This window comes from Ictidomys tridecemlineatus, chromosome 4, assembly GCF_052094955.1.
Source record: "Ictidomys tridecemlineatus isolate mIctTri1 chromosome 4, mIctTri1.hap1, whole genome shotgun sequence".
NCBI classification, from domain to species: domain Eukaryota; kingdom Metazoa; phylum Chordata; class Mammalia; order Rodentia; family Sciuridae; genus Ictidomys; species Ictidomys tridecemlineatus.
Window position 1 is genome coordinate 11,601,241 of NC_135480.1, and position 27,915 is coordinate 11,629,155.

Consider the following 27,915-nt stretch of genomic DNA (forward strand, 5'->3'; position numbering starts at 1 on the left):
TTTTAGAGGAAAATGATGCAGTCAGGCTTTATAAGTTAAGATGGGGCGTGCGGTAGAGGTGCGGGCATGCCCGAAGGCCCCGGCCCGTCGGGTGCCTGGACAGGAGGCCATGCCCTCTGACTCAGCCACATGAGTGAAAATGATTTCCGCGGCTGACAGATAGAGTGAAACTCACCAGGGTCTACAGGTCAGGGTGCCCATCCGGTCGCTGAAAAGGGTGTGTGTGGCAGCAAACCCAGGCGAAGGGGCCGAGCGTTTGGGCTCTGGGCTGGGCATACGCTGGGTGCTGCTGTCCCCGAGTCATGGAAGCCTCCTTATGGAGGGGGAAGCTGTGGCTTTTCTTTCTCTAGTGGCCTGCCTCATAGTGTGGGCCTGAGGCCCTGTGGCAGGGGATCAGCAGGTGGGAAGACCTCCCCCAGCGCCCTCCTCGGGACTCCCTGGATTCCCGTGGGCTGCTGTTGCTGGTGGAGCATGGGCCAGTCTGGTCTAGGTCCCCAGTGCTGGTGCTGGTGGCGAAGCTGAATGGCTCAGGGAACTCGTCTTCCCTGAGGAAGCTGGTCTTGCTGAGCTGTGCCCTGACCCCTGTGGTGGTCCCCTCTGGTGGTGCCACGAGGTGCTGTGGTATGTGGTCCCCACCCTCTTGGGGTGGTGGGCCTGACTCTCCAAACCTCCTCAACAGATGGGTAGGGCTTCGTGTACAGGGTGGCTGGGCAGGGTTCTGGCAGCTGCACCACCCGGCTGAGGGGCACAGTGCTGCCTGGCTTGGGGAAGTGTTTTCAGCAGGGGACTCCAGGATCCTAGCTCCCCGGTCCCCTCAGAATAGCCTGACTTCCGGGCATCATGGAGTGTCCAGCTTGTGTTCTGTTGGGCCATCTTAGTCCTCCTTAGTCCACTTGACTCAAGTGTGGGGTTAAGTGGTTGGGACTTTGATCCTGTCCCTCGTGTGAAGCCTCTGGCTTCTCCTACAGATCGCTTCCCTCCCTCCCTGGAGTTCTGCAGTCATGGTGGCCTTGGCAGGCTGTTAACCTTAATGCCAGTTTCTCCTGTGTGTCCCCCACCAGGCTGCCATGTCGTGGATACAGTGAGGCACCCAGGCCAGGGTGCCTAGTGCAGGGTCTGAACCCATGCTCCTCTGCCTGTGCTTAAAGGCCGAGCATCACCCAGTGTCCCCAAGATGAGTAGTGAACCCAGAAGCCCTTAGCCCAGGGACAGTTGTTCTTACTGTTCGTTTTCCTACTTTTCTAGGTCCAGGACCTGCAGTTGGAGAGAGAGATGGCACTAGCCACCAACCGGAGCCTGGCTGAGCGGAACCTGGAATTCCAGGGACCCCTAGAGATCAGCCGCTCAAACCTCTCAGACAAATACCAGGAGCTGCGGAGGCTTGTGGAACGGTGCCAGGAACAGAAGGCAAAGCTGGGTAGGGACAGCTGGCCCTGGAGAGTGCTCTGGTGGCTCCCCTGTTAATGCAGGGACTCCATTCAAGGTTGGACTGGGGAGGACAGCTGGAGGACAAGAAAGGGCCAGCAGCCAGGGAGGCCCTGAGCTGAGCGCGCTCCATACACAGAGGAGTGTACGAGTAGGGGTCCTGTTGTTATTCACCTTGTCTAGGTGAGGAAGATGAGGCTCCGAGAGGTCCAGGCACCCGCCTGAGGTTACAGAGCTAGAAGGTGGTGGTGTTGGGATTGGAGTCCAGGGGCCTGCATGGCTGGCCAGCAGTGCGGACAGGTTGGCGAGCTTTCCCCTGTGGGGCGAAGCACATCAGGATCCAGTCCCTTCCCTTCTGGGGCTGGTATCGGGGAGCTGCTTGGCTGAGCCCTCGAGTGGGCTCTCCTGCCCCTCTCTACTCAGGAGTGGGATTGTCAGAGGGAACTGACAGACTTACCCCAAGGGACTCTGCGTAGACTCCAGGTGGCAGCTGGGCTCTGTATGTGCAGAGGGTGTCCTGAGCGCCTCTCCCGAGGTCTCTGCCTCCGGCATGGAGCAGGCAGCGTTGAGATGCCAATCTTTCCTGCCCTCCCTTCCAGAGAAGTTCTCCTCAGCATTCCAGCCAGGGACCTTGTTGGACCTTCTGCAGATCGAAGGCATGAAGATCGAGGAGGAGTCTGAGGTGAGGTGGAGGGTCGATGTTCCTCTGCAAGTGACCCTTGGACGGGGTGTGGGTCCGTGGGGCAGGTGCTCATGATGAACACTCGTGTCTGTAGAGCAAGAGATGGGGGTGGGCTTGGTAGGTGGCAAAGGAAAAGTGTATCTGGGGTCCAGTGGAGACCCTTTGGAAACAAATACATAGTGCCTCTTATCCAGGGGGACACTTTCTGAGACTCCCAATAGATGCCTGAAACTTTGGCTAGTACTGAGCTCTGTATACATTATGATGTTTTTTTCCTGTATTTGTTCATCTAATATAGAAATTAGGCACAGGAAGAGATTAGCTATAACTATAATAAAGTAGAACAATTATAACAATATGCTGTAATGAAAGTTATTTAAAGCTCATCAAATGTTTACTTCCAGAATTTTCCATTTAATGTTTTTGGGCCAGGGTTGTCCTTGGGTAGCAGAAACTGGAGATAAGTTAGGAGTACTGTGTCAGGGACCTGTCCTTGCTAGCTGAAGCAGAGCTGGATAGCTGGCCGCAGGCCCTGGGCCGCTCACAGACCTGGATGGAAGGGCGGTGCACCAGGGACCTCGAGGATCTCGGGCCTGGTCCCCGCTCCCCCCTTTCCTGTTTGCTGCTTCCTCTGGGCATTGCTTCGGCCTCTGTGGGCAGTCTCCGCCTGCCCCTGGTGGAAGCAGCTCCCAGGTCCTCCTCGCCCACGGGCTAGCATGCATTCGCCACCCCGTAGCTCACACTCATCCAGCTGTGCAGCACGCGTGCAGTGACCACTGTGGGCCTAGCAGGTCAGCGCAGGCCACTGGGGTGACCATGACAGACACAGTTCTTGCCCTTAAGGAGCTGACGTTCTCATGAGGGAAACACGGAACACAGGTCACAGGATGGGTCACAAGAGGAGGGCCCTCAAAGAGAAGCTCCAGGGTGGGGCTGGGAAGGCTGGGGAGCCCGGGGTGGACTCAGCGCAGGCCTTGGCAGAGTTCTGACCCAGGGGCAAGTGGGAGGCCCTCATTGTCACTTGACCTGTTTTCCAGGCCATGGCTGAGAAGTTCCTGGAGGGCGAGGTGCCCTTGGAAAAGTTTCTGGAGGACTTCTCCTCTATGAGGATGCTGTCCCATCTGCGCCGGGTCCGAGTGGAGAAGCTCCAAGACGTGGTGAGGAGGCCCCGAGCTTCCCAGGAACTGGCCGGAGATGGCCCTCCACCCCGCCCGCCACCCCTGCCCCTGCGACCAGGCCCTCAGGCGACACCCCCTGTGGCCGAAGAACAGCCGCCTCCGCAGCCATCTGTTGTGCCTCCCTACCCTTTGCCCTATAGCCCGTCCCCCGCCCTGCCCATGGGCCCCACTGCCCAGGGAGCCCTGCAGCCGGCCCCCTTCCCTGTGGTGGCCCAGCCCTCTGCCTCTTACAGTGGGCCTCTGGGCCCTGCCTACCCGTCAGCCCAGCCGGGACCCAGGTCTGCTGCAGGCTACCCCTGGTCCCCACAGAGGAGCACTCCACCTCGGCCAGGCTATCCTGTAGCCCTGACTAGCACCTCTGGCCCTGGGTACCCCTTGGCCGGGGGCAGGGCCCCCAGTCCTGGCTATCCTCAACAGCCCCCCTACCTCCCCACAGGAGGAAAGCCTCCCTACCCAACACAGCCTCTGCTCCCAGGCTTCCCAGGACAGCCCCAGCCCTCAGTGCCCCCTCGGCCCCCGTATCCCCCAGGGCCCACTCCTCCATACGGGTTTTCCCCACCCCCAGGCCCTGCCTGGCCTGGATACTAGCCGTGGTTTGGCTCCTTGGCCCTTCCCTCCTCCACCTGCACCACGGCCTTTAGCCCACCTGTCGCTGAGATTTGAGGTTAATGGGAAGTGAGTTAGTGCTCCCCGTGGGCCTGCATCAGCACAAGGAGGCCCCAGGGGCACCTGGCCAGGGGCATACAGGACCCCCAAAGGCACTGAGGGTGTGTGTGACAGGTTGGCTATGACAGAAGCTCGCAGAACTTGCTGACCTTCCAGCCAGAGGCCCTCCTGGGAGCTGCTCCTGTCGGTAACTGGCTCTAGGCTGCAGGTCCTGCAGGCCAGTGGGAGCCAGGGCTAGTGGTGTGTGCATGCATTAGTGCACATCCTCTCGTGTCACTTCCAAGGACATCTGAACTCCTTGCAGAGTTATCTCAGTGACACGGTGGCCTGGGGTCCCCACCCCGCCCACCCCCTACCTCTCCCCTGGGATTTGGCATATTTGACATGGAGTCCCAATCCAAGGGATGCAGCTCTTGGTGTAAGACCATTCAAGAATGTTCTGCCTCACATACCCCAGCTAGGGGTAGTCTGGAGGGAGAGAACAGAATTAGGGAAAAACAGTGATTTTGTGTCCTGTAAAGCCATAATTTAACCCCAGGAGGCTGGGGACAGAAGCTCCGTGTGCTGCTCTGAATCAGCGGCGCCTGCATAGCGAATGGGCTGGGATGTGAAGCCCACCCCTAACCTTGCTTGCAGGTTGGAGAATCCAGGGGTCGTCTTGGACCCTCTGGCTGGGGGAATGGAGAAGCTCTAGCCTGGGAGATTGTGGTCACGTTTGGGCTCAGCTAGGAGTTGGGGCACTTCCCAGCCACCCTTTCCTTCTCAGGGCCCCCCACTTCTGGCTGGCTTTTCTGAGGCCCACCCACCCACCTACCTATTCCTTTAGTGCCTTGAATCTCATTCTCAAGCAGCCCCCTCCGTCCTTCATCTCCCCATGTATGCCTTCCTGGTCCCCATATCCCTGTAGACGTCGTCAAAAGACACCCGAACAGTGACTTCCCAAATGGTGCTTTCCAAAACACCATCACTACACCGGCGTCAGTTTCTCTGCACCTCTCGTCTTCAGAATGTAAAGGGCAGGGATTGTGACGGTCACATACAGCCCTAGCACACTGGGCTTTTAAACATGTGCAGTAGTAAAAATGACTACACTAGGCCAAAGGGGGTGACGAATGAAGCATTAACTTTGTACCAGATGTGAACCAGGTCTCGGCGGATCCTGGAGCTGCTACGGGTTAGGAAGTTGTATGTGCCTTGAGACATCCACTCCCCAGGTACCCAGCCTCTGATGGGCCTGGGGGTGTGGGGGCCAAGGAGGAAACCTCACCTTCTGGTGCCTGCCCCCGTCCCGGGCCTGCGTGCCATCTGTGGGTGTGCGTGATGCTAGATTAGCGCTGCCAGTTCCTCTCCAACTGTGCTTGCTTCTTGTAAGTTATTTATGAAGAGAAATCACTAATGGAGTCTGCTGAGTGCTTCTGGATTGGATGAATGACCGCCTGTATGTTCGTGTAATTAATTGCCATAATAAACTTCCATGAGTAACTTGTAGTGTTGTGACTCTGGTGGGCTTAGAAATGGAGATGTGGCTGCTTGGGGGTCCTGAATTTCTTCTGCAGCCTTCAGAAGCATGTTCTACTGAAAGGTCTCTAGCTTCCGTCCACAGAACACCTTCTGGTGGCTGTCACTCTTTTGAGCTGCTGCCCTCCCCAGCCCTTCACCTGCTGGGCCTGGCTTTTCTGGCGTCCTTTTCCTCCTGTTCTTTGGTTCCTATTATGTGTTTTCTGGGCGGAGCCTGCATCCGTGCCTTGTCCTGGGGGAGAGCTGTTTCATACAAGGCCACGGACTCCCACTAGGGGGCGCCTGGGCCCCAGCCCAGCTTGGGACATGCACATTACTGCCACCTGCTGGGCAGGCAGCAGTGTCTGCTGGTCAACCTGGCCATGGCCCATTCAGTTTTGAAGCTGGAATTGCAGGGCTTGCTCAGAGAGGCAGGGGACATTAAACTGGCTGGTCACTAAGAACCCGCCTGCCCTCTTCCTGGCATTTCCCTGTGCTCCGCTGCTGGTTTTCAGAGGCCGGGGAGGACGTTGTGCTTTCTTCAGGACCAGCAGCTTTGCGGAAGTTGGGAGACCAGGTTTTGATGGTCCCTTAAATCAGCCCTTCTGCTGTTCTTTCCCACCAGGTGACAAGGGCAGGCCTCCTGTGGAGGGCGATGGGGTGCCCAGCCGCCAACACCATGTCCCCTGCAGGGCTGCACAGCATTGTCGTGCTCATGCACGTTTCCTCCTTGAGCCTCTGGTGGCCCTTTCAGCCCTACTTTTAAATAGGAAGGAGACGGCAGGGCAGGTGGGACGGTGGCCAGGTTGTCCAGCCTGGGGCCAGAGGTGGACAGGGGCCCGGGTCCTGGGGCAGAGGTAAATAGGGGCCCGGGTCCGTGGAATCCCAGAGGCTGCAGGACTCTGCCGTGCCTTTGTGATGCCAGAATCATCTCCAGGATGGCTGAGCGCCCCCAGCCCAGTCCAGTGCTCACTGCCCTTGTCCTGGCTGCACGCTGGTCTCACCTTGCGGGTGTCTGCGGCTGAGGACACAGGACCTCAGGAAGAACCAAGGATGCCCATCTGTAGGGGAAAGCTATAGACTGTATTGTGGCCACAGAAGCAGGTCACCTGCCTTAGTCGGGTGCCAGAGCAGCAGGGGCACCAAGGACCAACTTTCTAAGAAAAGACTTGTGAGCTGCAACCAGCTGCTCTCCATGCTCTTTCCTGGGGCTGTGCGCCTGAGATGGTGGGGCACACTCAGGCGTTCCTCAGGCCGTCATCAGACCTGGGGGGGGGGGGCTCTGGCTGCACAGGGGACAGACGCTTCATGCAGCCTGGAAGGGATTCTGAGCCTAGTGGGAATACTTGGGTGAGGCCCTTTGAAACGTCCTTTCTGCTCTGATGCCAGGTTCGTTCTGAACCCCCAGGCCTGTCCTGAACCCTCAGGCCTGTCCTGAACCCCAGGTCCCTGAATGCCGATAACTTGGAAGCGAGGCCTGTTGCTCAGAGGTTAAGGGAGCTTTCCTTCTGGATTGCCTTCCTCAACCCGAGGCAAAGGTAGCAGGTCCTGGGCTGCACGCCAGTGCTTCCAGGGGTTGTCCAGTAACATTAGGGTAGTGAGTGACCCTGCTTCTGGATCCCCAGCATGGCTGGGCACATCTGTGACCCATCTAGGCTGTCATAACCTGGGTGGAAGGTGTATGGGGGCAGAGCGCCGATCAGACATTTTTCTGGAGTGCTGCCCCCCCACTCCAACTCTGCACCCACCGCTGCACACACCACAGCGTCTCCCCTTTTTCTCTCCCAGAGTTGGCTGTTGTGGTTTTGATCATCAGTTCCTGTGCTCCCAGGAGGTACAGGGCCGTGTTGAGTGGAGAAGGGCTCCACCCAGGACCAGTCACCACCAAGCTGCTTCATCTTTTGAGGGGGCTGCCAGATGCCAAAGGCCCAGTGGCCTAGCACAGCCCCTCCCTGAATCAGATGTGGGGCTCCTGGTTAGGTACCCTCCCCTTGAAGTTAAGGAACCGTGCTGCTGGATTTAGCTGTATGTCTGGGATCTCCAAGTGGCAGAGGAGACTATTTTAGCTGTAGGAAATATTTAATTCTAAGGAACACATGAGGCTGTTTCTCTGACTCTCGTGTTACAGGTTAACTGTGACTGGCTGAAACTTCCTTAGCTTGGGACTTTCAACTGCCACTTAAAACCGAAAGCTTAATGGGCCAAGACTCACTAGGTGCCCCTTTGTGCCAGCCTCTGGAGTGGCATCATTGCCCTTGACAGCCCTTCTGGAGGGGAAGGAATCTTCAGATATGGGGCCTGGGGAGTCACAGACGTGTGGCATGTGAGCCTGGGTACCCACCCCTCCCTGGCTGGTAGATGCTGAGCGCACTGAGCTGTCTTTGTGCAGCTATGACCATGACAGCTCCAGACTTCCCCGGGAGGTCTCTCTTGTTGGCATTCCCAGAAGGATCCATAGGAGTGGACCCTGGACAGAAGAAGCCAGAACCCTTAAGTTCTCAGGAAGTAGAAAAAGCATTATTTACAAAGAACAGATTTAAACTACACAGAGAAACAGCCTCCCACCACATGCGAGTTCCTCCTCGTTCTTCACGTGGCCAGAGTCCAAGGAAAAGGCCAGATTCTACTCAGTGCTGCACCCCAGTGGACGAGGAAGGGGCTTCCCAGGCTTAGGAAACAGGACCCTTCTGGACACCGCGAGTCCGCCTGGAAGGGCTCGCCTCTGGGTGCCATCTTCTCAAGGTGATGGTGTCCGGAAGGTGCCACGCTGTTGCAGCTGGCTTCCCCTGGGTCAGGGCCTGGGGGTGAGCGGGGCTGAGAGCTGGCCTGCCATGGAGGGCAGAAGACGTGTGGGAAAGGCACCCCAGTCTCTGTCCAGGCCAAGCCCTGCTGGGAGTGGAAATGGGGGCATCGCTTCCAAGTGGTGACGATCATTTCCTTAGGACAGATTGGTCTGGCTCTAGGTTTTTTTTTTTTTTTCGTCCCTGGTTCCCAGTTCTTTGGGGTGAGAAGGACAGGAGTCGGGGGCGGTGGGGGAAAGCTCTGTGGGGGTGATTCAGGGAGTTGGGGACTGGCCCACACCAGCTCAGTCTTGGGACAGCGGCTGTCCTGCTGCCAGGGGCTTCTCCACGTAGGGATCTTTTTGTGTTGTCTTCTGAGTTGGATTTAAGATCCACGATTCCGGGCTGGGGATGTGGCTCAAGCGGTAGCGCGCTCGCCTGGCATGCGTGCCACCCGGGTTTGATCCTCAGCACCACATACCAACAAAGATGTTGTGTCCGCCAAAAACTAAAAAAATAAATATTAAAAATTATCTCTCTCACTCTTTCTTAAAGAAAAACAAAATAAGATCCACGATTCCTCTGCTAGTCTCCAGGTTGGCCCCGTCGCCTCAGTTGCTGGTACTTATTTTTGCCCTTTTTTGAGATCGAGGTGCTCAGGCCCCCTGTTCACATATGGGAGGAGGATGAGGAGAGCAGCTTAACCCTGGTGCCGTCCCCAGGACTGGGGGGTCCTGGAGCCGGTGTTAGACCAGGGACAGACTCACCTTCTACAGCCTCTGAGCCACGTGCAGGTCATAGTCGCTGTCAGAGGAGTTGTCAGGCTGGGTAGAGGAGCGATTCAGGGCCCCTTCCAGAGCTGGGGAAAGAAAAGGGCCTTCAGAAGATCACAGGGGCTTTATGAGCTGGCGACAGCCCCTGGTATCTGTTTTGATCAAATCAGCCAAGCGATGGCTAATGATGCTGAACTCCAGGCTCCCCGGGGCTTAATTGTCAGCACCAGCGAGGAGCCTTGGCTTAGGGCTCCCGCAGGCCACTTAATGGCTCTCTTCGAGCTGAAGGAATCTGAGGAGCCTCATTTACTATCCAGTCTGCTCGGCCCTCCCTGCAGGGAAATAGTCCCATTAGGTCCCAGCAAGGCTGGGGTTAATGACATCCATCCAAGTGCATTCTTCTCTCTAGACGAGTGGTTCAGGCCTCAAAAGGGACAGCTGAGGTCTGTGAAGATGTCCCTCCCACAGCCCTGATGTGACCTGCTGTCAAGTGGGTAGTTTGATCCCCTGCCCCCTGGGGTCTCCTTTCTCTCTTTGGACAAGGACTGGAGCTTCAAGGACATCACGTGACCATCGGGGACAGGACAGGTCCAGCTCTGCCTGCTGGCCCAGGAGCTCCCTGTTGCTTACCTGGATAGGCCGACAGGTGGGAGTTCCTGGGGGGCTGGCTGTACTCATTATCCACACAGGAGGCTGTGGGGTTCTCGACCTGGGACCGGACGGTCGCAGTGTGGTTGCGATGGAAAGACACTGCACAGATGCAGGGGATGGCTTCATTAGATCTGTGCTCTCTCCTTCCAGCAGGGGCCCAGAGCGCATCCTCTTCCCACTAGGTGGTGTGGGGCGGGGGGTGGGGGAGGCAGGAACACCCACAGTCCCTTTAACGCACCTCCCTGTCCTTTCTCCCTGGGGTGGGGGGTCAGGCTAGCAGGGTAGTGGCAGACTTTGGGAGTATCTTGAGGTTGGCTCGCAATCTAATTGGCCAGCTGAGGCCGTCAATCCGTCCATAGGCATTTACCCAGAGGGACTTGGAGCACAGTGATAGGAAGATGGAATCCCAGTCCTCCAGGGATTTTGAAATGTTATTAAAAATAAAAATGACTGAACAATTTCGAATCTTCTTGAAGGATTTAGCTCTAGACTTGTAAAAGGGAGAAGGATGCAGAACGGGAGTCAGGAAAGAGTTAGGCTCGGATCCATTAGGGTAGTGCTGGCTTCGACCAGAAGGAGAGGCTGAAGACCAGGGCTGGAGCGAACTGATTGCACTGAAATTTTAAGTTTCTCTATGACAAAATTAGCTGGGGCAACCTTTCTTAATGCTCCTCTGCCTTGGAGACAAACACTGCAAAAATGCCCTTGAAGGCTCTGATAAGTCCTGAAACGTAGAACCCTGTTAGCTTTGCTTAACTCCTGGTTTTCGGGCTCTCTCTGATCATGCAGTCCCTTTTGTGAGTGCTACCTGTCAGTGGCTCTTGGTCACTGTGTTGGAGAATTTTGCTGAGGTAGGTGAAGGCTATAGGGACCGCTGTTTAATAAGTCAACCACAGAGACAGGGGGACACCATGGTGTCTGAGGCTTCAGAGGCAAAAACCACTCAGTTGTCTGCCCCTGAAGAAGCCTCAGCCCTCTCGGGTGTGGGGATGTCTGTTGGCCACGGTCACACCTTAACCAAATGTGGTGGAGATCAGAAGCCTCCAGTGGCCACCAGCTCTATGATCAGCATTGACTGTCCCCGTGGCCTGAGTCCTGGGGCTGAGGGGGGACCCTACCTCTGGGGACACTTACTGTTCTGGTTCATTCCTGTGGGGCCGATCCACTGGCGTTGCTTCTTCTGGCGAACTGGCAACAGACAGGAAAGCGCATCAGGTCAGGGCACAGGGCATGATGGTGGGAGGAGGGGGGAGGGGCCCAAAGGCAGGACTGTGGGTCCTGCCCCTCCAGTCTCTTAGGGCCTCCTTTTCTGACTTCCTAGGGAGGGGACTTGGAGTCATCAGGTGCCCAGGAGGGTGCCCAGGAGGGTGCCGATGCAACTGGTTTCCCAGAAGAGCGACCACAGATGTTTAGAGCCAGAACTGAGACCTGGGTGAGCATTAGGGAGCCAGCACTGCCCACCTCCAGGCTCTCTGTTCTCAGCGTCCTTAATCTCACTTCCTTGTCTCTGAGTAATTTTCCCCTTAGTTCTGCGGGGCAAGGCTCTCAACGCCCTGGGAGGGGTGCAGTTACCTATTGCGTAGATGAGCACTCAGGGAGGAAGTGGCTCAGTCAGGGCCCCAAGCAGCTGACATATGGTTGGTGGAGCTGGGCCTACCTAGGCCTTGTGTCTCCAGCACCAGAGGCTGTGCTAATGACCCAGCTCGGGCCTGCCACATCCCAGGGGATGGCCACAGCCTCCATCTGGCCTGTAGTGGGCCTCTACTGGGCCTCAGATATGGGCCAATTGGAGAGTATGATTTTCCTGACATTCTGTAACTTTGAGCAGGAGAGGAAAGATGGGGCAATGAAGGGCAGGCGGCTTTGGGTACCAGCACCTACATTTCTTCACCAGCTTCTTATAGGCGAGAGGGCCACACACGACCAGCAGCACGGCCAGGAGCACCAGGGCTAGGATGATGCTCACCACGGTGCCTGCAGCCAGGCCTGCAGGGTTGGGGTCCTGGCCTGGGCAAGGGAGGGCTTCCGTCAGTCCCAGTGCTGAGGGACCCACAGCTGTCCACTCTGAGGGCAGCTACCCCAATGCCCCTGCTCCTCCTGGAAGCTCACCAGTATGTGTGGAAGGGAATTCTGTATGTGGCCGTCCCTCTTTCCTTCTCTAGGAGTCCCTGCTACCCATTGGCCCATCCACAACTTGTCATCTAGAGTTGACTATCCAGCTATTGGCCACTCTTGTCATCAACTCTCAACTTTTGTTACTTACAAGTGACCAACTTCCTCTCATACACCGTCTTGTACCAATATATGACATACCAATAGGCAGCCAGCTCTCTATCCACTACCATCTACTACCCACCATCCATCCATCATCCATCACCATCCATCACCATCCATCACCATCCATCACCATCCATCACCATCCACTATCCACCATCTACCGTTCTTCTATCCATCCATCATCTACCATCCATCCACCATCCATCCATCCACCAATCACCTTCCACTGTCCACCATCCACCATCCACCATCCACCATTTACCATCCATCCACCCACCATCCATCTGTCCATCTTTCTCCTATGAATTATTAATTATTCTTTATGTAGTAAATATATACTGTCTGCCCGTTGATCTTCTAGTTTCCACCCTGGAAGAGTAGGACACAGAAGGCAGAGTTCTGTCACCCATCAATTGCCTAACAATGATCTGCCTGTGGCCTTGCCCGTCCCCTCTTCATCGTTCATGCTTATAGCTGCCTGAGCTCTGGTCAAGCTGTCTCTTGTTCCTTGACGCGCCCCCCTGCCCCCTACACCCCCGCCATTTGCCATCCTCTTCCAGGGCTGTGGGGCACTGTCCTTCAGAGACATGCTCACTAACCAGGTCCCAGAAGGAAAGTCCAGCCCTGCCTTCCCCCCACCATGGGCTGTGGCCAACTCACATGTGACAAACACCCTCTTGCAGAAGGTTTTTTTCTCCTGAAGTTCGTGGCATTGGGACAGCTTCTCCTGGGGACAGGAGAACCCGCTGGAGGTCTCACTGGCGTCCAGCGGGTGGTAGGAGACGAGGCCGTTGCACTTCTGCTCCTGGCACAGCTCCGCCCACCGAGCTGGGCCCCTGCTCACATGGCTGTCACACAGGGCTGCCCACTGGGTGGCCTGGCGCACCTCCACGGTGCCCTTACACACACTGCCGCCCCCCACCAGGCGGCTCTGGACCTTGGGCTGGAAATCTGGGGAGTGAAGACCATGAGAGGTGAGGTGGCAGGCCTGGCACCAGCCCACGTGCCTGGCCCCTGGAGCCGGTGCCACCGGCAAAGCTGGGGCCCTGGCAGCGAGGAGGCTCTGTGAGGACGCGGGGGCAGAAGCTTCCTTTCGACCTGCCTTCCCTTGGCATTCTTTCCAGCATTGCCCTGACCAAACTCTCCCTGGGGCCTCTGGATGCCAGCATCTGTCCTGAGACGCAGCGCAGGGACAGAGGGCTTTTCAGAAGGGGGAAACTGAGGCGCAGGGATGGGGAGCTCTAAGTCCTCGTGCTTTACAGGGGGCAGAACCCAGGAATCCTGCTGCCAGGCCCTGGGCCCTGAGGGCTGGACTGTCAGGGACTGGGGGCTGCTGGAGACTCGTTCATTTCTGCTCAGCAGGCAGGGTGGAGGTGGGAGCCCTTGGCGGAGGCCCACTCGGCTCAGTTTAGAGTGAGCTGTGATCTCACCAGCTTTGGGCCAGTTTCCATGGTAACATCCATCTTCAAAGTCCTAGTAAATCTTCTGTTTAGAAGGAATTTCAAAGGCAAGGCCCCTGGGTATGGTTTTGCAGCTTGTAGTCTGCATTATGAGGGCTTCTAGCTGAGGACGAGGGGCTGGGGGCCAGGCCATGTCCCTTCCTCAGACCAAGAGACCCTTGGAGGGGGTTTCTGCCTGGAGGGGACAGCCTTTCACTAGTTTGTCCCAGGTACCCCGTGGGGTGGGGGCAGCCCTGCTTACAGGGGAACCCGGGGGTCCAGAGCCATGCCTCCTATCTTTGTGCGGGAATCTCTGGGACCCTGCCGAAACCCAGAGTTAGGAGGTCCAGCCAACGTGAGCCTCTGCAGTGCACCAGATCCTGGGTGGTCCTGGCGCTGCCACAGAGGGACCGAATTCGAATATCCAAGGCGCAGCAGCTGTCTGGATTGGCCCTGACTGAGGAGAAACCCCATCTATGTTCTGTGATGTCGGGTAAGAAACTGAACCTGTCTGAGCCTCAGCTTCCTCATCTGTAAAATGGGAATAGTAGCAGCTTCTGCCTCCTACAGTGAAAACTCAAGACCGCGGGTGGCGGTCCTGGAACCAGGTAGGTGAGCGGCTTCACATGTGGCCCACGGCCTCCCCGCCTGCTGCGATGGTTCTGCCTTACTTTGAACTATGGTCTCTTTGGTTTTGTCTACTGATCCTGGTTTGGCCCCTTAGACTCCCATAGACTCAGCCTCCCTGGTTCTTGCCTGAACCACATCACCACCACCACCTCTGTCTTTTGTCAGAGGTGGCCCAGGGACCCGGGCAGAGAGCCCTCTTGGGGGCTTGCTCTAGCCCCAGGCCTCAGGGACCCCCCAGCCAGCCCTCATGATCCTGCAACATCATCCCTGGGGCCCACCCATCAGGTGCTCCCTGCAGGACTTTCTCCCCTTTGCTCTGCCACACCCACCAGGGCCCTGCCTCCTCCTGGAAGCCCTGCCGAAGCTACTTCCCCAGGGGGCAGCTGAGCCATGGTCACGGAGTCCTGTCCCCCTTCCCGCTCCCTGTCCTTCCCCGAGTCTCAGGCCCAGTGTGCCCGTATCCTCTGGTGTCTCTGTACCCTGGGTTGCACAGGGCTTCCCGGAGCTTGCCTGGCCATCTGCCCATGACCACTTCCGGGCCACAGGAGGCCTGGGGCTTGGCTGGGCTCACTCACCTGAGCAGACCAGGCTGAGAGCCTGGCCGCCCTCCTGGGCTGGGGTTTTCCTGAAGCACTGGTGCAGGGAGGCGCAGCTGGAGTTCTGGATTTGCCATCGGATTGGCAAGAGCCTGCGTGCCCAGCGCTCTGCTGGGTCTTGGGGTTCTACTGCCTTGGCCTCGGGAGGCTGCTTCAAGGAGCCACACTGGAGGGCACCGCAGAGGAGGTCTCCCAGGCCCTGGAGCCCGTGGTGGTTCTCGTAGCTGATGGTGCCCCCCAGGCTGCCGCTGTAGAACTCCACCACGCCGGCACACCGCAGGCCCCGGGGCCCCGCCACCAGCTGCAGCCTGGGGGGTGCTGAGAGAGGGGGAGCGGGAGAAGGGAGCCGTCCTGAGCGCTGTGCCCGCTGAAGCACAGCCCGCTGCTGGACCCCAGCAGATAATCCCTAACAGGCATGGGAGGTGGTGCATCCCAGACACAGGGCACGCTGATCCTAGATTCCTCCCAGATCCCTAGGTGCCGGGGCCTCCTGGGTTCTTCTTTGCTATGTGTGCACCCTCCAGGAGGCTCCCAACCGCTTACCTGTGGGCTCTGGAGTCATGGTGGTCGGGGGGCTTGTGGGTGGAGGTGTCGTCTTCTGGGGCTCTGTAATGAGACACTCTGGTGAGAGAGGGAGGGGTGGGTGGAGGAGGGAAGGATGGAATGTGGGGAGGGCTGGGGGGCAGCCTGCAGTGTGAGGAAGATCCGGAGCTTGTGACAGGAGCGCGCAATACGCCCACCTGACCCTCACCTTCGCTAGGTGGCAGTCCTCCACGCTACAGATGGGAAGATGGAGGTGAGGAATGAGGCTGTCAGCAGTTGGCAGGAACAGGGCCTGCGTCTTCATCCCCCAAGTGCCAACAGCAGTATCAATGACTGGGGGGCGGTTATCAACTGGGGACCCCTTTCTCTCCCACCTGCTTGCCTACGTCCAGAGCACAGACCTGGGGAGGTGCCCGGCCCAAGGTGTCCGTGCGGCTGGCTGGTACCCACCTAAGCAGACGAGGCTCAGCGGGTGGCACTTGGATGACGAGTCTGTGCTGCAGTTGGAGAAGGACCCCCGGGGCCCCTGGCAGACGATCTGGTTCTGGGGCGTGTTGAAGCGGGAGTAGGTGGTCAGGCCCAGGGAGTCCCCGCAGCGCAGCTTCTGGCAGAGTCTGGCGGCCTGCTGGGAGACCTCCCCGTGGCGCAGCGCCCCGTGCCAGCTCTCACTGCACACCGAGTGCCACAGGACCCTGGTGTGACTCAAGACCTGCAGCTGGCCCTGGCACCTGGAGTTGGAGCCGGTCAGCCTCACCTGGAGATCTGGGGTCAAGAAGTGGCGGCAGGTCAGTGGGGTGAAGAGGAAGGGCCCTCCCCTGGAGCCTTTACTGTCCCCTTCCCCTTTGGGCCCCTTGCCAGCCGGGTTCCCGCCTGCCCCACTGCCTGTTCCTTCTGAGCTTCGTCCCTTCTGGGGCACTCCAGGAACGTTCTAGAAACCCAAGCTGGGGCACCCAGGAGGCCCTGAAGCTTGGGTTCCAAACCTGGAGCAGTGGGTAAGATATTCTAGGTACCTACTGTCCAGTGCAGTCACCCATTCCTAGAGATTCTGTGTCCATAGGTCTGAGATGGGGTCTGCCATCTTTTTTGTTTGTTCACTTTTAAAATCCGTTTCATTGAGGTACAATTTACATATAGTGAAATGCACTCATTTTAAGAGTACTGTTGAAGCAATTTGACAAATGTATACAAGCATGTAACCACCACCACCTAGATATGGGACACGTCCATCACCCGGAAAGTTCCTGCATGTCTCTTGACAGTTAATTTCCCTGAAGGTAGCTGTAGGCAACCACTGATCTGTTTTCTGTCATGAGAGATTAGTTTTGCCTGTTCTGCAATGTCATCTGAATAGGATCATAGAGCAAGGGTTTTATTTTCTTTTTGGTTTTTCTTCTTTCCCTCCTCATTTATTTATGTATTTGAGGTTTATGCATGTTGCTGTATGTATCAGTAATTTGTCCCATTTATTGCTGAATAATATTTCATTGTGTGGATTTGCCACTCTTGATTTTTTTATGCACCATTTGGGTTGCTCCTGGGTTTTTCCTCCTATGAATCAAGCTCTGTGAACATTCTTGCTCAGGTCTTTGTGTGGGCAAATTTCCATTTCTCTTGGGTAAATACCCCGAGTGGAATTGCTGGGACATAAGTAGGTACGTGGCTTTTGTGATTTTATATAATGCTTCATGAGCGGAAGGAAAAATATAGACACCCATAAGCACAGACTGGTTTGGTGGGGGATTGGTCTTGGGACCTCCTATAGATTTCAAAATCCATGGATACTCAAGTTCCTGACATAAAATGGCAAAGGGGGGCTGAGGATTTAGCTTAGTGAGAGGCGGGGTCTGCAAAGCATGTGCAAGGCCCTGGGCTCCATCTCCTGCAGCGGAAAAATAAATAAAATATGCATTCAGCCTACATGCGTCCTCTCATGTACTTTGGTCATCCCTAGATTATATACAATCCTGACACAATGCAAATGCCATGTAATTTTCATAGCAAGCAAAAAATTAGTGCTTTTCAGTAGAGACACAGCCATCCTAGACCTGGCTACATTTTTCTATCTGCCGTTGATTGAGTCCACAGACGCGGAGGGCTCACTGTATATATATTTGTGTATGTACCAAGAGCTCAGAGAAGAATATACAAAAAAGAAATAAGCATGCTGTTACCTGGGGTACTGGGTGAGGAGGGGCTGGACAGATGGGGACAGTGATGGAAGTGAGACTGTCCACTGCAGATCTTTTTATAAAGAATTGCCAGGCAATTTAATGAATTGCTTATTCAAGAAAAAACCAATTCAATGTAAAAGGCTCTTCTGGGGGATCTGAGGTAGAAGGTTTTCCTGGTGGGGAACCACGGGTTACGCTGTCTTTTTCTTCCCACAGATGAGGACACTTGGGGCCTGGGCGCAAGGCTGGGGGCTTCCCAAGGTCACCTGGCGACTTGGATGCAGAGCAGGTTGATCCAACACCTGACTGAGACAGGACACTTTGCAGACCCTGCGCCCAGCTGGCTGACTCCTCGGATCTTCCCCTGGGTGGGGAGCTGGAGGCTCACAGAACTTGCTGGAGCTCAGGGCTGGGATGTCAGTGTGGGGTCCAGGTCCCAGCCCAGGACCTGCCAACTCCTTCTGATGGCACAGTGACTTCCCAAGACTTGTGGCCTCGTTTTTCCCCAGTGCTATCCTAGCCGGTGTGAAAAACAGGGCATGGTGAAAGGTGGGGTACTGCCAAGTTCACAAATATCTATCATGTTTCTCCGCTGTGGTGGGGCTCGCTCTGGTGCAGGTGACAGCTTCTTAACCGGCAGGTCCCCCACAGCCTGGTGGATTAGCACCCCAGCCCCTGCCGAGCCCCAGGCCGCCCTTCACCCGGCTCTTCCTTACCTGGGTCCTCCAGGCTGAACCAACCGAGGCAGGAAGTGACTGCAGAAAGGAGACAGGAAGGTCAGGAAGTGAGGCCTCCGCCCTCTCCCTCGCCCTCTCCCATGCACACCCACCCTCTGCAGAGCAATGGCCCTGGCTGCCCCCAGGGACCACTCTCGTGGGTTCCAAGTCAGGGACTGTAATTCCACAGCTCAGAACCCCTAAGTGATCATGAAATCAATTTAATGGATTGCAACCATTAATTATTTTTCTTTTAAAAAAACTTAACTTTTTAAATGAGTACGAAGTGAAGCGGATTTTTCTTGAGGGCATGATTCCATGACCGTTAACGCCCAGGACCCGTATGACCTCCATCCACGTCAAGACAGATGCATACCAGTGCCGGCGCCCAGAGGGACTCCTCATGCTATCTTTCTGTAGTAAGGCGACCATTGCTTTTTTATTTTTATTTTTTTTTTCTTTCAAAAATGAAATGGAGAGCACACCTGTAATCCCAGTGGCTCGAGAGGCTGAGGCAGGAGGATCGCAAGTTCAAAGCCAGCCTCAGCAACTTAGCAAGGTTCTAAAGCAACTTAGCAGGACCTTGTCTCTAAATTATATATATATTTTATATATATATATATATATATATATTTTAAGGGGTTGGAGATGTGACTTAGTGTGTGAAGGGCCCCAATATCAATAAATAAATAAATAAATAAAAGAAGGGACTAGAGTAGAGAATGACAGAGTGCATCCGGAGGGTGGGCATCACTTCTTTTTATGGGTTGGGGGTGCAACATAAAACTGTCCCCTGTGTAGCTTTCACTCCAAAAGTTAAGCCTCTCTAGTTTTAGAGAACTGAGCCATCAGTCCGAGGGGAACCCAAGCCTATGCTTGCTATTTTCTAGACAGATGAGAACGGCGGCGAGTTATCTTTAACTGCTCCTGGATTCCAGAGGACAACAGGCACAGATGGCGGGACTGGCCCAGGGCGGCACAGCACGATGTCCTGTCTTCCCAGTGGCCATCTGGGGTTCTTCCTCCCGGCAGCGCATGGCGTGGGGTGCTTGGTAGAGCAGCAGAGGCCAGCTTGCCTGTGGCTGTGGTGGGGGAGGAGCTATCATCTGGGTGGGGACAGGGTGGGACAGAGAGCTCTTGTGGCCTCAGAGACCCGTCTTAGGGAGTGAAGCAGGTATTTCATTCCATCTGTCCGGCTCTTGGGGTTCCTTCTCTGTTGGAAGCTGGGGACAGCCCTGGGTCGGGGAAGCTGCTTTATACATAGGAAACAGCTGTTTCAATTGCTCCGGAGAAATTATTGTTGGGTCTTAAAACACTTAGGCCTGAGTGTTCTCAAGGGGCGGGGGGTGGGGTGCGTCCTCCTCCCACACAAGGCCCTGGCAGTGAGCTGTGGTGGCCCTGTGATAAGTTCCCTTGACTTCAAGAGACGCCATCACCATCATCTGGACACTGTGGGCCTTGGAAGGGATGCTGATTCTTACGAACGGAGAGTCTTGGGCCTGGCGCCGTGGCCAGAGCTCTGGCTTGAGTGGAAAGGGAGAGTCCAGCTGTCCATCACATCTGAGGGCAGTGGACCAGGCACCTAGCATGTTGAGAGAGGTGGCAGGAGACCATTTGGCTCGCCTCCCCTCTCACCCCTGGCCTCTCGTTCCTACTCCCCATGGTCCAGTTGCCCCGTGGAAGCAGGGAGTCCCCTTCCTTTGGCTACAGCACGAGGGCTTAGGCGCTGGAGGAGTGTGCCTGGGGAGAGATGTTCAGGTGTGCCCTCTGCTGCCGTACGACACAGGGGCTGGTTTTCAGGCACTCCTGACTCCTTAGTGTTCTAGGTCTGAGCTGGCTCTGTCACTTCTTGCCTGTGGGCCCGGGGATCAAGTCTCATCGGCAGTGTGGAATGAGCGTGGGACACCAATCTAGGGACTTTGAGAGATGAGCTGAAGCACTCCAGGGGAAGCCCCGTGCCTCCTGGCCCCGGCTCCGTGCTGAGAGCTAGGGCTGCTGGTCTGGAGAGCCTACCGGGCTGGGGCAGGAGTGGCGGCACGGCAGGCCTTCCCAAGTTGTTCTGGCAGGAGGGGCCCTGTCTGGGAAGCACAGGAGGCCAGAACCCAGGGAGCACAGGGAATGCGGGAATATAGAGTGGGAACTCTGCATTCTCAGAGCTCACAGTCAACTTTCATTATTAACAGCAGCTACCAATTATGGAGCACCTGCTGCACACCGGGGACTTGAGATGGTTCCTTACGGGGATTATGGCGACTCTCCCACACAGCCCCATCATGGGATTTAAGTGTGTTTGTGGTATAAATGTTGGGAGAAGGCACGTGCTCAGCCAGTGTGACATGGCTAGCAAGGGGTAGGCCTTGGATTCAAACCATGAATCTGACTTCAAAACCGTGCCCTCTGCTCTCAGCCAGCCTGCCGCTGTCTCCAAAGCATCACATGGGGAGGTGCAGAGATGGACACCACCTAGACCCCGACCCAGAGGGCTGGGGCCGCCAGACCCTGAAGTCCCTGGAGGCAGAGACTGGGCCTGGCCATCCTGCCGATCCCACACACCACAGCACGGCTGCTGCTCGGAGCACATTCTCAGGAAAGACTAGAAGAGCCGGTGAACCGAGTGGAATTGAAAAAGAAAGCGCTCTTGAGAAGAGCCGTCTGTGCATTCCAGGGCGCTGCCTCCCTCTGGGCGCCTGCCTGGTCCTCTACCCATTGTCCACAACCATCACCATCACCATCACCACCACCATCACCATCACCAGTATCACCACCACCATCACCAATATCTCACCATCGTCACCATCTCACCATATATATATATATCACCATCACCAATATCACCATCGTCAGCATCATCACCATCACCATCACTATCGTCATCACCAAATTTCCATGGTTGCCATCACCATCACCACCATCACCAACACCACCACAGTCATTGCCATCCCCCCCCATCACCACCACCATCAGCATTTTTACAGTTTTCACTCCCCTGGATATTTTTGTGATTCACTCTCTCAATCCCCACCACAAGGCAGTAAAGTGGGGGTCATCATTTTTGGTCCCCATTTTATAGATGAGGGAGGTTAAATAATTTGTCCAAGCTGCAAGTGGCAGAGGCTGTGCTTTGCCCGTTAGACCAAGCTATCTCCCCTCCCTTCCGAGGGAAGCCTGGGGTGCTCTGCTCAGTGTCCCCAATTCCTGCATGTTCCTGGCAGGCGACCCTGATGGAAGGGAATGAACTTATGGCTTTGTTCAGTTCATGTACGTGCCACGGGAAGACTTAACCACGGACTTGCTGTGTGACATTGGCAGCCATTCAACCTCTCTGGACTCGGTTTCCTCATCTTCACGTGATGAAGTGCTATTCCATGACCCCTTACCTTCCTCTTGGTTAAAACCTCCATGCTCTATAAGGTAGTTCCTAATGTCTCTCAGGGGCTGGGAGCAGGGGCAGAGGTGGGCAGAGAGATGCCGGCCGACTTGGAGTGCCTATTCTTTGCCTGTCCAGTGCTACTTTCAGGTTTTGACGGTCCACCACCTATTTTCATTTTTCTGGCGATCCTCCCAGGTGTCTGACTAATACCCTCCTTTTTCTGAGCCCTGTGTTCCGGGTCTCCCCGACCCCTCAGGGCTGCAGTTCAGTCCTGCCACATTCTTTCTAGAGAGAACTCCTGCAGCCCGAGGCTCAGGGCTGTGCTTCTGAGGCTCTGAGGCTTCCAGGGGCAGGGGATGGGAGCATCGCGCCATCTCCTTACCCACCGTCCACGACCGTCCTCGGAGCAGCGGCTGGACGTGAGGATTCTTCAGAGGCCCTTTCCTTCCCCACCCACCTTCCCTCGAGCCCCACGATCCAGGGCTTGGACTTGCTAAGTCCTCAAAGCCAGAGAGTCGGAGGGACTTCCCACTGTCCCCAGGCCCCAGCCTCACTGTCCCTGCATCTGTAGAAATTCGGTCACTTTGACCTGGCCTGCCCCGAGGTTTTGGTGAGGCTAGATGAATTCCTGAGGGTGGCATGGGGACATGTAGATCCTCTCCGCCTCCCCACTCAGAAGGATTCCCACTTGGGCCTTCAGTTCCGCATCCTGTGGAGGAGGGAATTCAGGGCCTCATGCATTTGAGCCAGTTTTTATAAAAGTTTCTCTTTTGTTCTGCTTTTAAACCAATCCTAAGATATTTTTGAAAAAGAGGGTGTCCTGGTTCTGGGCTGCTTCCCCGGGAGCCCCGGGCAGCTGCCTTTTGATCTGGCAGCACCCAAGGGCACCCTTCTTTCTCTCTGCGTCGGGAGAGTTCTGGCTTTAAGCACACAATGGCGTCCGCAGTGAAATATACGGATTTCCACACCAAGTGGGATGCCACCAGATGATCCGTAGCCTCCCATTGGATCGGGTCCGGCTCAACACCAAAGGCATTTGTCAGAGATTGTCAGCGAGTCCCGGTTTTGGAATCGCAGATGGGTGTTGCTGGAGCGCCAGGCTGCATCCTGTCTTACAGACGATGAGGCTGCTGCTGTGCTCCTGAGGGGGCTCGGCAGAGACAGGATTTAGCCCAGGCCTGCTGATTGCAGATCCTGGGCCCCTGTCCCTGCCTCTGATCCACTCAGAGGTCCAGTGTGGTGTTGGTGGCTGGTGCACACTGGGAAATGGAGACTGAGGGAGTGGACAGCTCAGGATCTGGTGGGCAGCCAGGGAAGGGCTGGTACCTGATTGACGATGATCACAGTGGATTCGCTCCTACCTGGGGCAAACCCAGAGCAAGGGTTTTCAACAGAAGACCCCATTTCTTCCTTGAAGCCTCATCGATGGGGACTGTCACCACTGTTACAGAGAAGGAAGCCAAGCGATTGCTTTTGTGTGCAGCATCCAACTCGGTGCCTGGCTGGCTCCGGGGGAGGACGCAGGATCTCTCCCCTGGCACCCTCCGTGTTGGCTGACTTGGAGGCCAGGATCCCCACCTTGCTGATAGAGCATTAGTCAGTGGTGCCGAGTCCATCTTGAATTAGTAGCAGGGCTTCTGGGGAACCAAAGATCAGACACGACCAACATTTTGGGTCTTGCTGGAGCACCAGATGAAGGAGTTGGGATATGGTTGGGAGCCTTTTCAAATGCAAAACATTTGGAGCATCACCCAAGCCAGGAGAGGCGAGGGGAATGGAGCCTGCCAGAAGAAACTGAGAGGGCAGACTGGAGTTTAATCTGGCTCACAGGGCCTGCGTCCACACACAGGCAGCGGATGGTGGTCAGAATGGCTTCTGCTATTTAAGCAGCTATTTTTCTCTCTTCGAGGTGCCTGGTGTGTTTAACTGAATTGGCATGAGTTTCATGACAGATAGTGCATCTCTGCTGTCACAGGGACATGTCCTCCCTTTGGTTCAGAGCTTCACATACCCCAGTGCTGTTTCCCACACGGGAGCTCTTTCACCCTGAGCCCCGTGGGGCAGGATCAAGTTCAGACCCATTTTCAGAAGAGGAAACTGAGGTCCAGAGAGGACCTAAGAGATTACCCAAGTCACATACCTAGCTGGTGGGAGGGTCAGAACTGAAGCCCCATCTCTGTGGCCTGTCAGGGCCCCGTTCGGGGGTCCAGTTGTGTGCAAGTTGTGTCTCACTGCACGGGTGGGAATGCGTTTGATTTTGGAGCGCCGCCCAGACCTTCTGGCTTAACGTTTGGAGCACACAGAGCGTGTGCAATTTACCTTCTGTCCTCGGAAAGCTTTGAATTCCCCAAGGTGTCTGGCCTGGGACTTGGGACGAGAACTTGAGGACCTGGAGAGGCCACCTCTGCTTCCCTGTGGTCCTCCAGTTCATGGGAGAAAAGGCCTCCACGGCGTGGGGGGCAGCTCCTCCTGTGGGCCTGTGCGCTGAGGACCCCTCTGCTGGACGCTGTCCCTGGGCCCATGTGGTGGGCTCACTCACTTCCTTCAGGACCTCTTCCGGAGGTCCCCTGCCTGTGCGGCCACAGGGGTCTCTGAGTGAACATTGTTAACAGGCCCCAGCCAACTGCTCAAATATCAGCTTCTGGCGAGACCCAGCGGGCCTTCCGTGTGTGCAGCCCACCCTCTCAGAGCGCCACGTCTCCCGGTCCCCCTTTATCAGTCTGTGCCCACACCGCGTGACCTGGCATGCGGACACTCCCTAGCTCACCTCGTCTCTCGTCTCTCCTTATCCCACCCGACCCTTCAGATCCACCAGGGCAGGGATCTTGTCTGTTTTGTTCACTCACTGATCCCCAGCACATAGTAGGTGCTCGATCAACTCTCCATAACATCATGATTACAATTCTCCTTCGAGGTGGGCTCCACCACTGGCCTCTAGAGAGGAGAAAGCTGAGACCCAGAGGTTTTTGTCACTTTGGGTGGCCAAGTAGAAGTCAGATTAGATCTGCGTGGCTCCAGAGACCCCTCCCCAGGGCCGCACACGACAGTGCACAGACACGTGCTCACGCTCGAGAACACCTACACGCACCCAGAGCAGGTGTTCCATCGACTCTGTCAGGTGGAGCAGGGAAGCCCCTCTGAAGGGTGAGGCCAGACAGAGTGACCCGAAGGCCCCACTTGTCTTCAGGGGCCTCCATTCCCTGCAGGGGTGGGGAGCTCTGGGCCTGCCACAGGCGGCCCCTTTGTACTCAAGTCAAGGAGCGTCTCGGCTCGCAGCCCGGGACAGTGGCTCTCCGCTCCCCTCGGGAGCCGGCTCCCCGGGTCGATCGTGGACACCCTCCCTGTGGGTATCTCTCGGCCTGTCTTTCCCCGTGGCCTTCACCTCCGCCATCTCTGTCTGGGACCCCTTCCCTCTCTCTCTGTCTGGCTGTTTCTTTTCCTCCCCTGGCCTTACATCTCAGGGACATGTCACCCTGTTATTAGGCCCCAGCCAACTGTGTCCTGGGTTGCTCTCGACAGCGACAGCGTTTCCAAAGGTGTTAAGTGTTTCAGACACTCATTTCCCCGCGTCCCCTACAGGCCTCCTCTGTGCGCTGGGCGGATCCACCAGGCCGGAGACACTGGTCTCACCCTGGCCGTCTCCCTGATGCTTTGCCCAGAACTGGGCAGAAGATGCTCAGTAAATACTTATAACATGTAGAGATGAAGGAAGGAACTAAAGAAGGAAGGAAGGAAGGAAGGAAGGAACAGCCTGTCCAAGAGGCCTGGGGGAAAAGAGATCCTTGCAAAGGCCAGTGTCTGGCAAGACTCCCCCACGACCCGTCCTACCTGGTCTTGTTCTTGTTGACACTCTGTTGTTAGGGTCACGCTTATTGAGCATGTACTACACTACCTGCCAGGCATGGTACTAAAATTCAATGTGCACAAATTCATTTAATCCCATAAACCTCTGTGAGGTATATTATTATTTTCAATTTACAGAGGAGGAAACTGGGGCTTATAGAACTAGTCCAAGGTCACCCTGCTGGCAAGTGGCAGAATTCAATTCAAACTGACTTCTGGAGTCCCCTTGGCTGGGGCTGGCGGGTGGTGAGAGAGGCCTGAGCCACCTCCCCAGCCCACCCCAGGCAGGTCAAGGCTAGAGGGGACAGCTGTGCAAAGTCCTGCCCTCCCCTTTCACCCCTGACAGGCTTTGGGCATCTCTAGGCCTCAGTGGCCCGAAAGTCCCCAGCCAGGAGGCTGCGGTTCCCAGGGCTCTGGCACCGATGCGCCTCTTCTTGGAATGGCTCCAGCTGCCTGCGGTATTGGCCCCCGGCCCCAGTGCTGGCCCGTGGCACCCCCACCCTGTTGGCTGCTTCTCTGCTGGTCCAGGCTGGGCCCTACGGCCATTCTCTCCCCCTGGAGTGGTTCCGGGCCTTCACTCTCGGCTACGGGTGCAGAGAGCGGCTCTGTGAGGCAGGAGGGCGGTGCTGGGCTCGGCTGCCCACTTGCTGCTCCTCCCTGGACTGTCCTTGGCTTTTCTGGGCCTGTTTTCCTCACTGTAAAATGGGGCCAATGAGTCTGCCTACTTCCTACTTCCCAGACTGGGTTCCAGAAGACAATGGCTTTAAAAATACTTTTGATCCCAACAAAGGTGGTGCTAATTATCATTACTATTATTGTAATGTTCTTGAGGTACTGGGGACTGAACCCGGGGATACTTTCCCACTGAGCCACGCCCCCAGCCCTTTTTATTTTTTTATTTTGAGACAGGGTTTCGCCAAGTTGCCCAGGCTGGCCTTGAACTTGCCATCCTCCTGCCTCAGCCTGAGTTGCTGGATTGCCGGTATCTGCCACCACGCCTGGCAAAGGGAGGGACACTCATTACCCACCCATTCACACAAACACCTCCCCAGGAGCCACCTGCCCAGAGGGTCTCCAGACTGGGTGAAGGCGCTGCTTCCAATCTTCCCGACTCGGGGTTGCATGCAGCCAGGGGACCTGCCGTCCCGCCAGCAGCCTTGCCCCACAATGGTGCTCGGTGGGAGGGACCATAGAGCAGGACTCACTCTGGACCAGGGGGGGTCTGTGGGGGGTGAGCCACAGGGGAGGGGGAGCCGAGAGGGGTAGCATCTGCTCCTAGGAGCCTCGGGGACCCAGAGGGCCACAGCAGCTCCTTGGCAGGGTGCGGGAAGCCAGCTGCAGTCTGGGGCAGAGACACACCCTGACAGCGGTACAGAGGCTTTGTGTAACTGGCTGTTATGCACACGACCGCCATGTGAGCGTGTGTGCCCAGGAGCCGTGTCACAGCACACTCACAGGGAACCTAAGCCAGGCAATGCCCATGAAAGTGCACACAGAGTGCTCACACTCAAGCACACAGCACGCACATACGAACTCACACTCAGACACGCACGTTGAGTTCCCAGCACACCCGCACTCCCGCACTCACACCTCACCACCTAAGGCTCTGCTGGGCAGGTGAGGCCCAGCCTGTCCCCTCCGCAGTGGGAAGCCCCCTGCCACCTCCTGTTCGCAGCTGGAGTCCAGCATCCCTCGTCCTGCCACACCTTCCAAAGCCCCCGGAAGCTCCCAGGTCTCGTCCAGCTCACAGTCTGCTCCCCACATTCTATAAATGGGAGCTGGAGACCTGCCGAGGCTGGGGGACTCTCTGAGGCTACCCATGGTCAGGATTAGAACCCAGGGCTTTGGCCTCCCAGGCCACACCACCCGCTGTCCCCGCTTGCCCAGGAGCCTCCTGACTGGCCAGCAGAAGGACCCTGGGCCTGCGGTCGATCTGGAGCTGGGGCCTTCTTTGGGGCCCACCTACAGTTGCATGCTGTAGGGACCACGAACAGTGAACTGCGTCCCTGACATCTGCTCAGCTGGGTCCCCGGAGGGAGTCCTGCTTTCCCTGGCTCACTCTGGCCCAGAGAGTTGGCAAGTTTCTCCCGGGACCAAGCACAGGCTGGGCCCTCACGGGCTACCCTGCAGAGGGCCGCCAAGGCGCAGGACGGGGCTGGACAGTTGACTTGTGGGCTGAGTCTGATTTGAGCACAGATGTGCTTGGCGGGGTTCAGGGGGGCCCTGGACAGCACAGAAGCGGGCTCGGGGCACTGACGGTGCCAATAGCAGAGCCCAGAGCGAGCCGGCACTGGGGGAGCAGACGGGGACCCTGGTGGCCCCAAACCTCTGACACATCCGAGAGGTAAGCGGCAGGCCTCGGAGGCAGACCTGGGAAGAAATGACCGACTCCCCTGCACACCAGCGAGCCCAGGCGTCCCTGCAGAGCTCGGCAAGGTACTCACCCAGCGTCCCCAGCAGGTACGCAGCGGCCAGCAGCAGATGCTGGGACCCCATGGGCGCAGCCTCCTCAGCCTCGGCAAGCGGCACCCGTGGGTGAGGGTGTCTGGCCGGGTGTCTGGCTCTCAGGGAGGGAGGGGGCCGGGCGGGGCGGGCAGAGCAGGGGTGGGAGGGGGCGGCGGCAGGCAGCAGGGCCTGCGTCACCGTGTTTGAAGTTGAACTGTCAACTTCCTCCTGGC

At 56.7% G+C, this 27,915-nt stretch overlaps 2 protein-coding genes and 1 long non-coding RNA gene across 10 annotated transcripts in view; 2 read left to right on the top strand and 1 right to left on the bottom strand.

Moving 5' to 3' along the window:
- Positions 1-5,433, top strand: part of Vps37c (VPS37C subunit of ESCRT-I) — a 55,759-nt gene extending 50,326 nt beyond the window's left edge. For all 6 annotated transcript variants that reach the window (XM_078045940.1, XM_078045937.1, XM_021730609.3 and 3 more), the window contains exons 3-5: positions 1,246-1,417; positions 2,025-2,107; positions 3,145-5,433. In XM_078045940.1, the coding sequence (XP_077902066.1) occupies positions 1,246-1,417; positions 2,025-2,107; positions 3,145-3,873 (984 nt within the window). In that variant the 3' untranslated portion in view covers positions 3,874-5,433. The remainder of the gene's footprint in view (positions 1-1,245; positions 1,418-2,024; positions 2,108-3,144) is intronic.
- On the bottom strand, positions 1-27,790 carry Cd5 (CD5 molecule). 2 transcript variants are annotated; one of them, XM_078045935.1, is made up of 11 exons: positions 27,682-27,790; positions 18,025-18,063; positions 15,588-15,899; positions 15,138-15,200; positions 14,574-14,912; positions 12,590-12,880; positions 11,534-11,659; positions 10,787-10,840; positions 9,632-9,751; positions 8,996-9,087; positions 1-2,195 (listed from the first exon to the last, which is right to left on the bottom strand). In XM_078045935.1, exons 1-10 carry the CDS (start codon positions 27,731-27,733, stop codon positions 8,999-9,001), a joined length of 1,485 nt encoding a protein of 494 aa, XP_077902061.1. In that variant the 5' UTR covers positions 27,734-27,790; the 3' UTR covers positions 1-2,195; positions 8,996-8,998. The 2 variants fall into 2 exon arrangements, with proteins under 2 accessions (XP_077902061.1, XP_077902060.1); XM_078045934.1 differs by lacking the exon at positions 1-2,195 and adding an exon at positions 7,944-8,736.
- Positions 12,860-19,304, top strand: LOC144377010 (uncharacterized). Of its 2 annotated transcripts, none has more exons than XR_013437486.1 (4): positions 12,860-13,976; positions 15,530-15,922; positions 17,525-18,443; positions 18,915-19,304. It is a non-coding gene; the product is annotated as an uncharacterized LOC144377010 (long non-coding RNA). The 2 variants fall into 2 exon arrangements; XR_013437485.1 differs by having other exon boundaries at positions 12,860-13,861; positions 15,355-15,922.
- Positions 27,791-27,915: the final 125 nt, after the last annotated feature.

Bases quoted from the DNA above. Each gene is read 5' to 3' on its own strand.
- Cd5 (XM_078045935.1), bottom strand. From the start codon at position 27,733: ATGGGGTCCCAGCATCTGCTGCTGGCCGCTGCGTACCTGCTGGGGACG. The intron at 15,900-18,024 runs GTAAGGAAGAGC...TCTTGACCCCAG, and splicing joins GTTCAGCCTGGAGGACCCAG to ATCTCCAGGTGAGGCTGACC. The intron at 12,881-14,573 runs GTGAGTGAGCCC...TTCACTCCCCAG, and splicing joins TCTCAGCCTGGTCTGCTCAG to ATTTCCAGCCCAAGGTCCAG.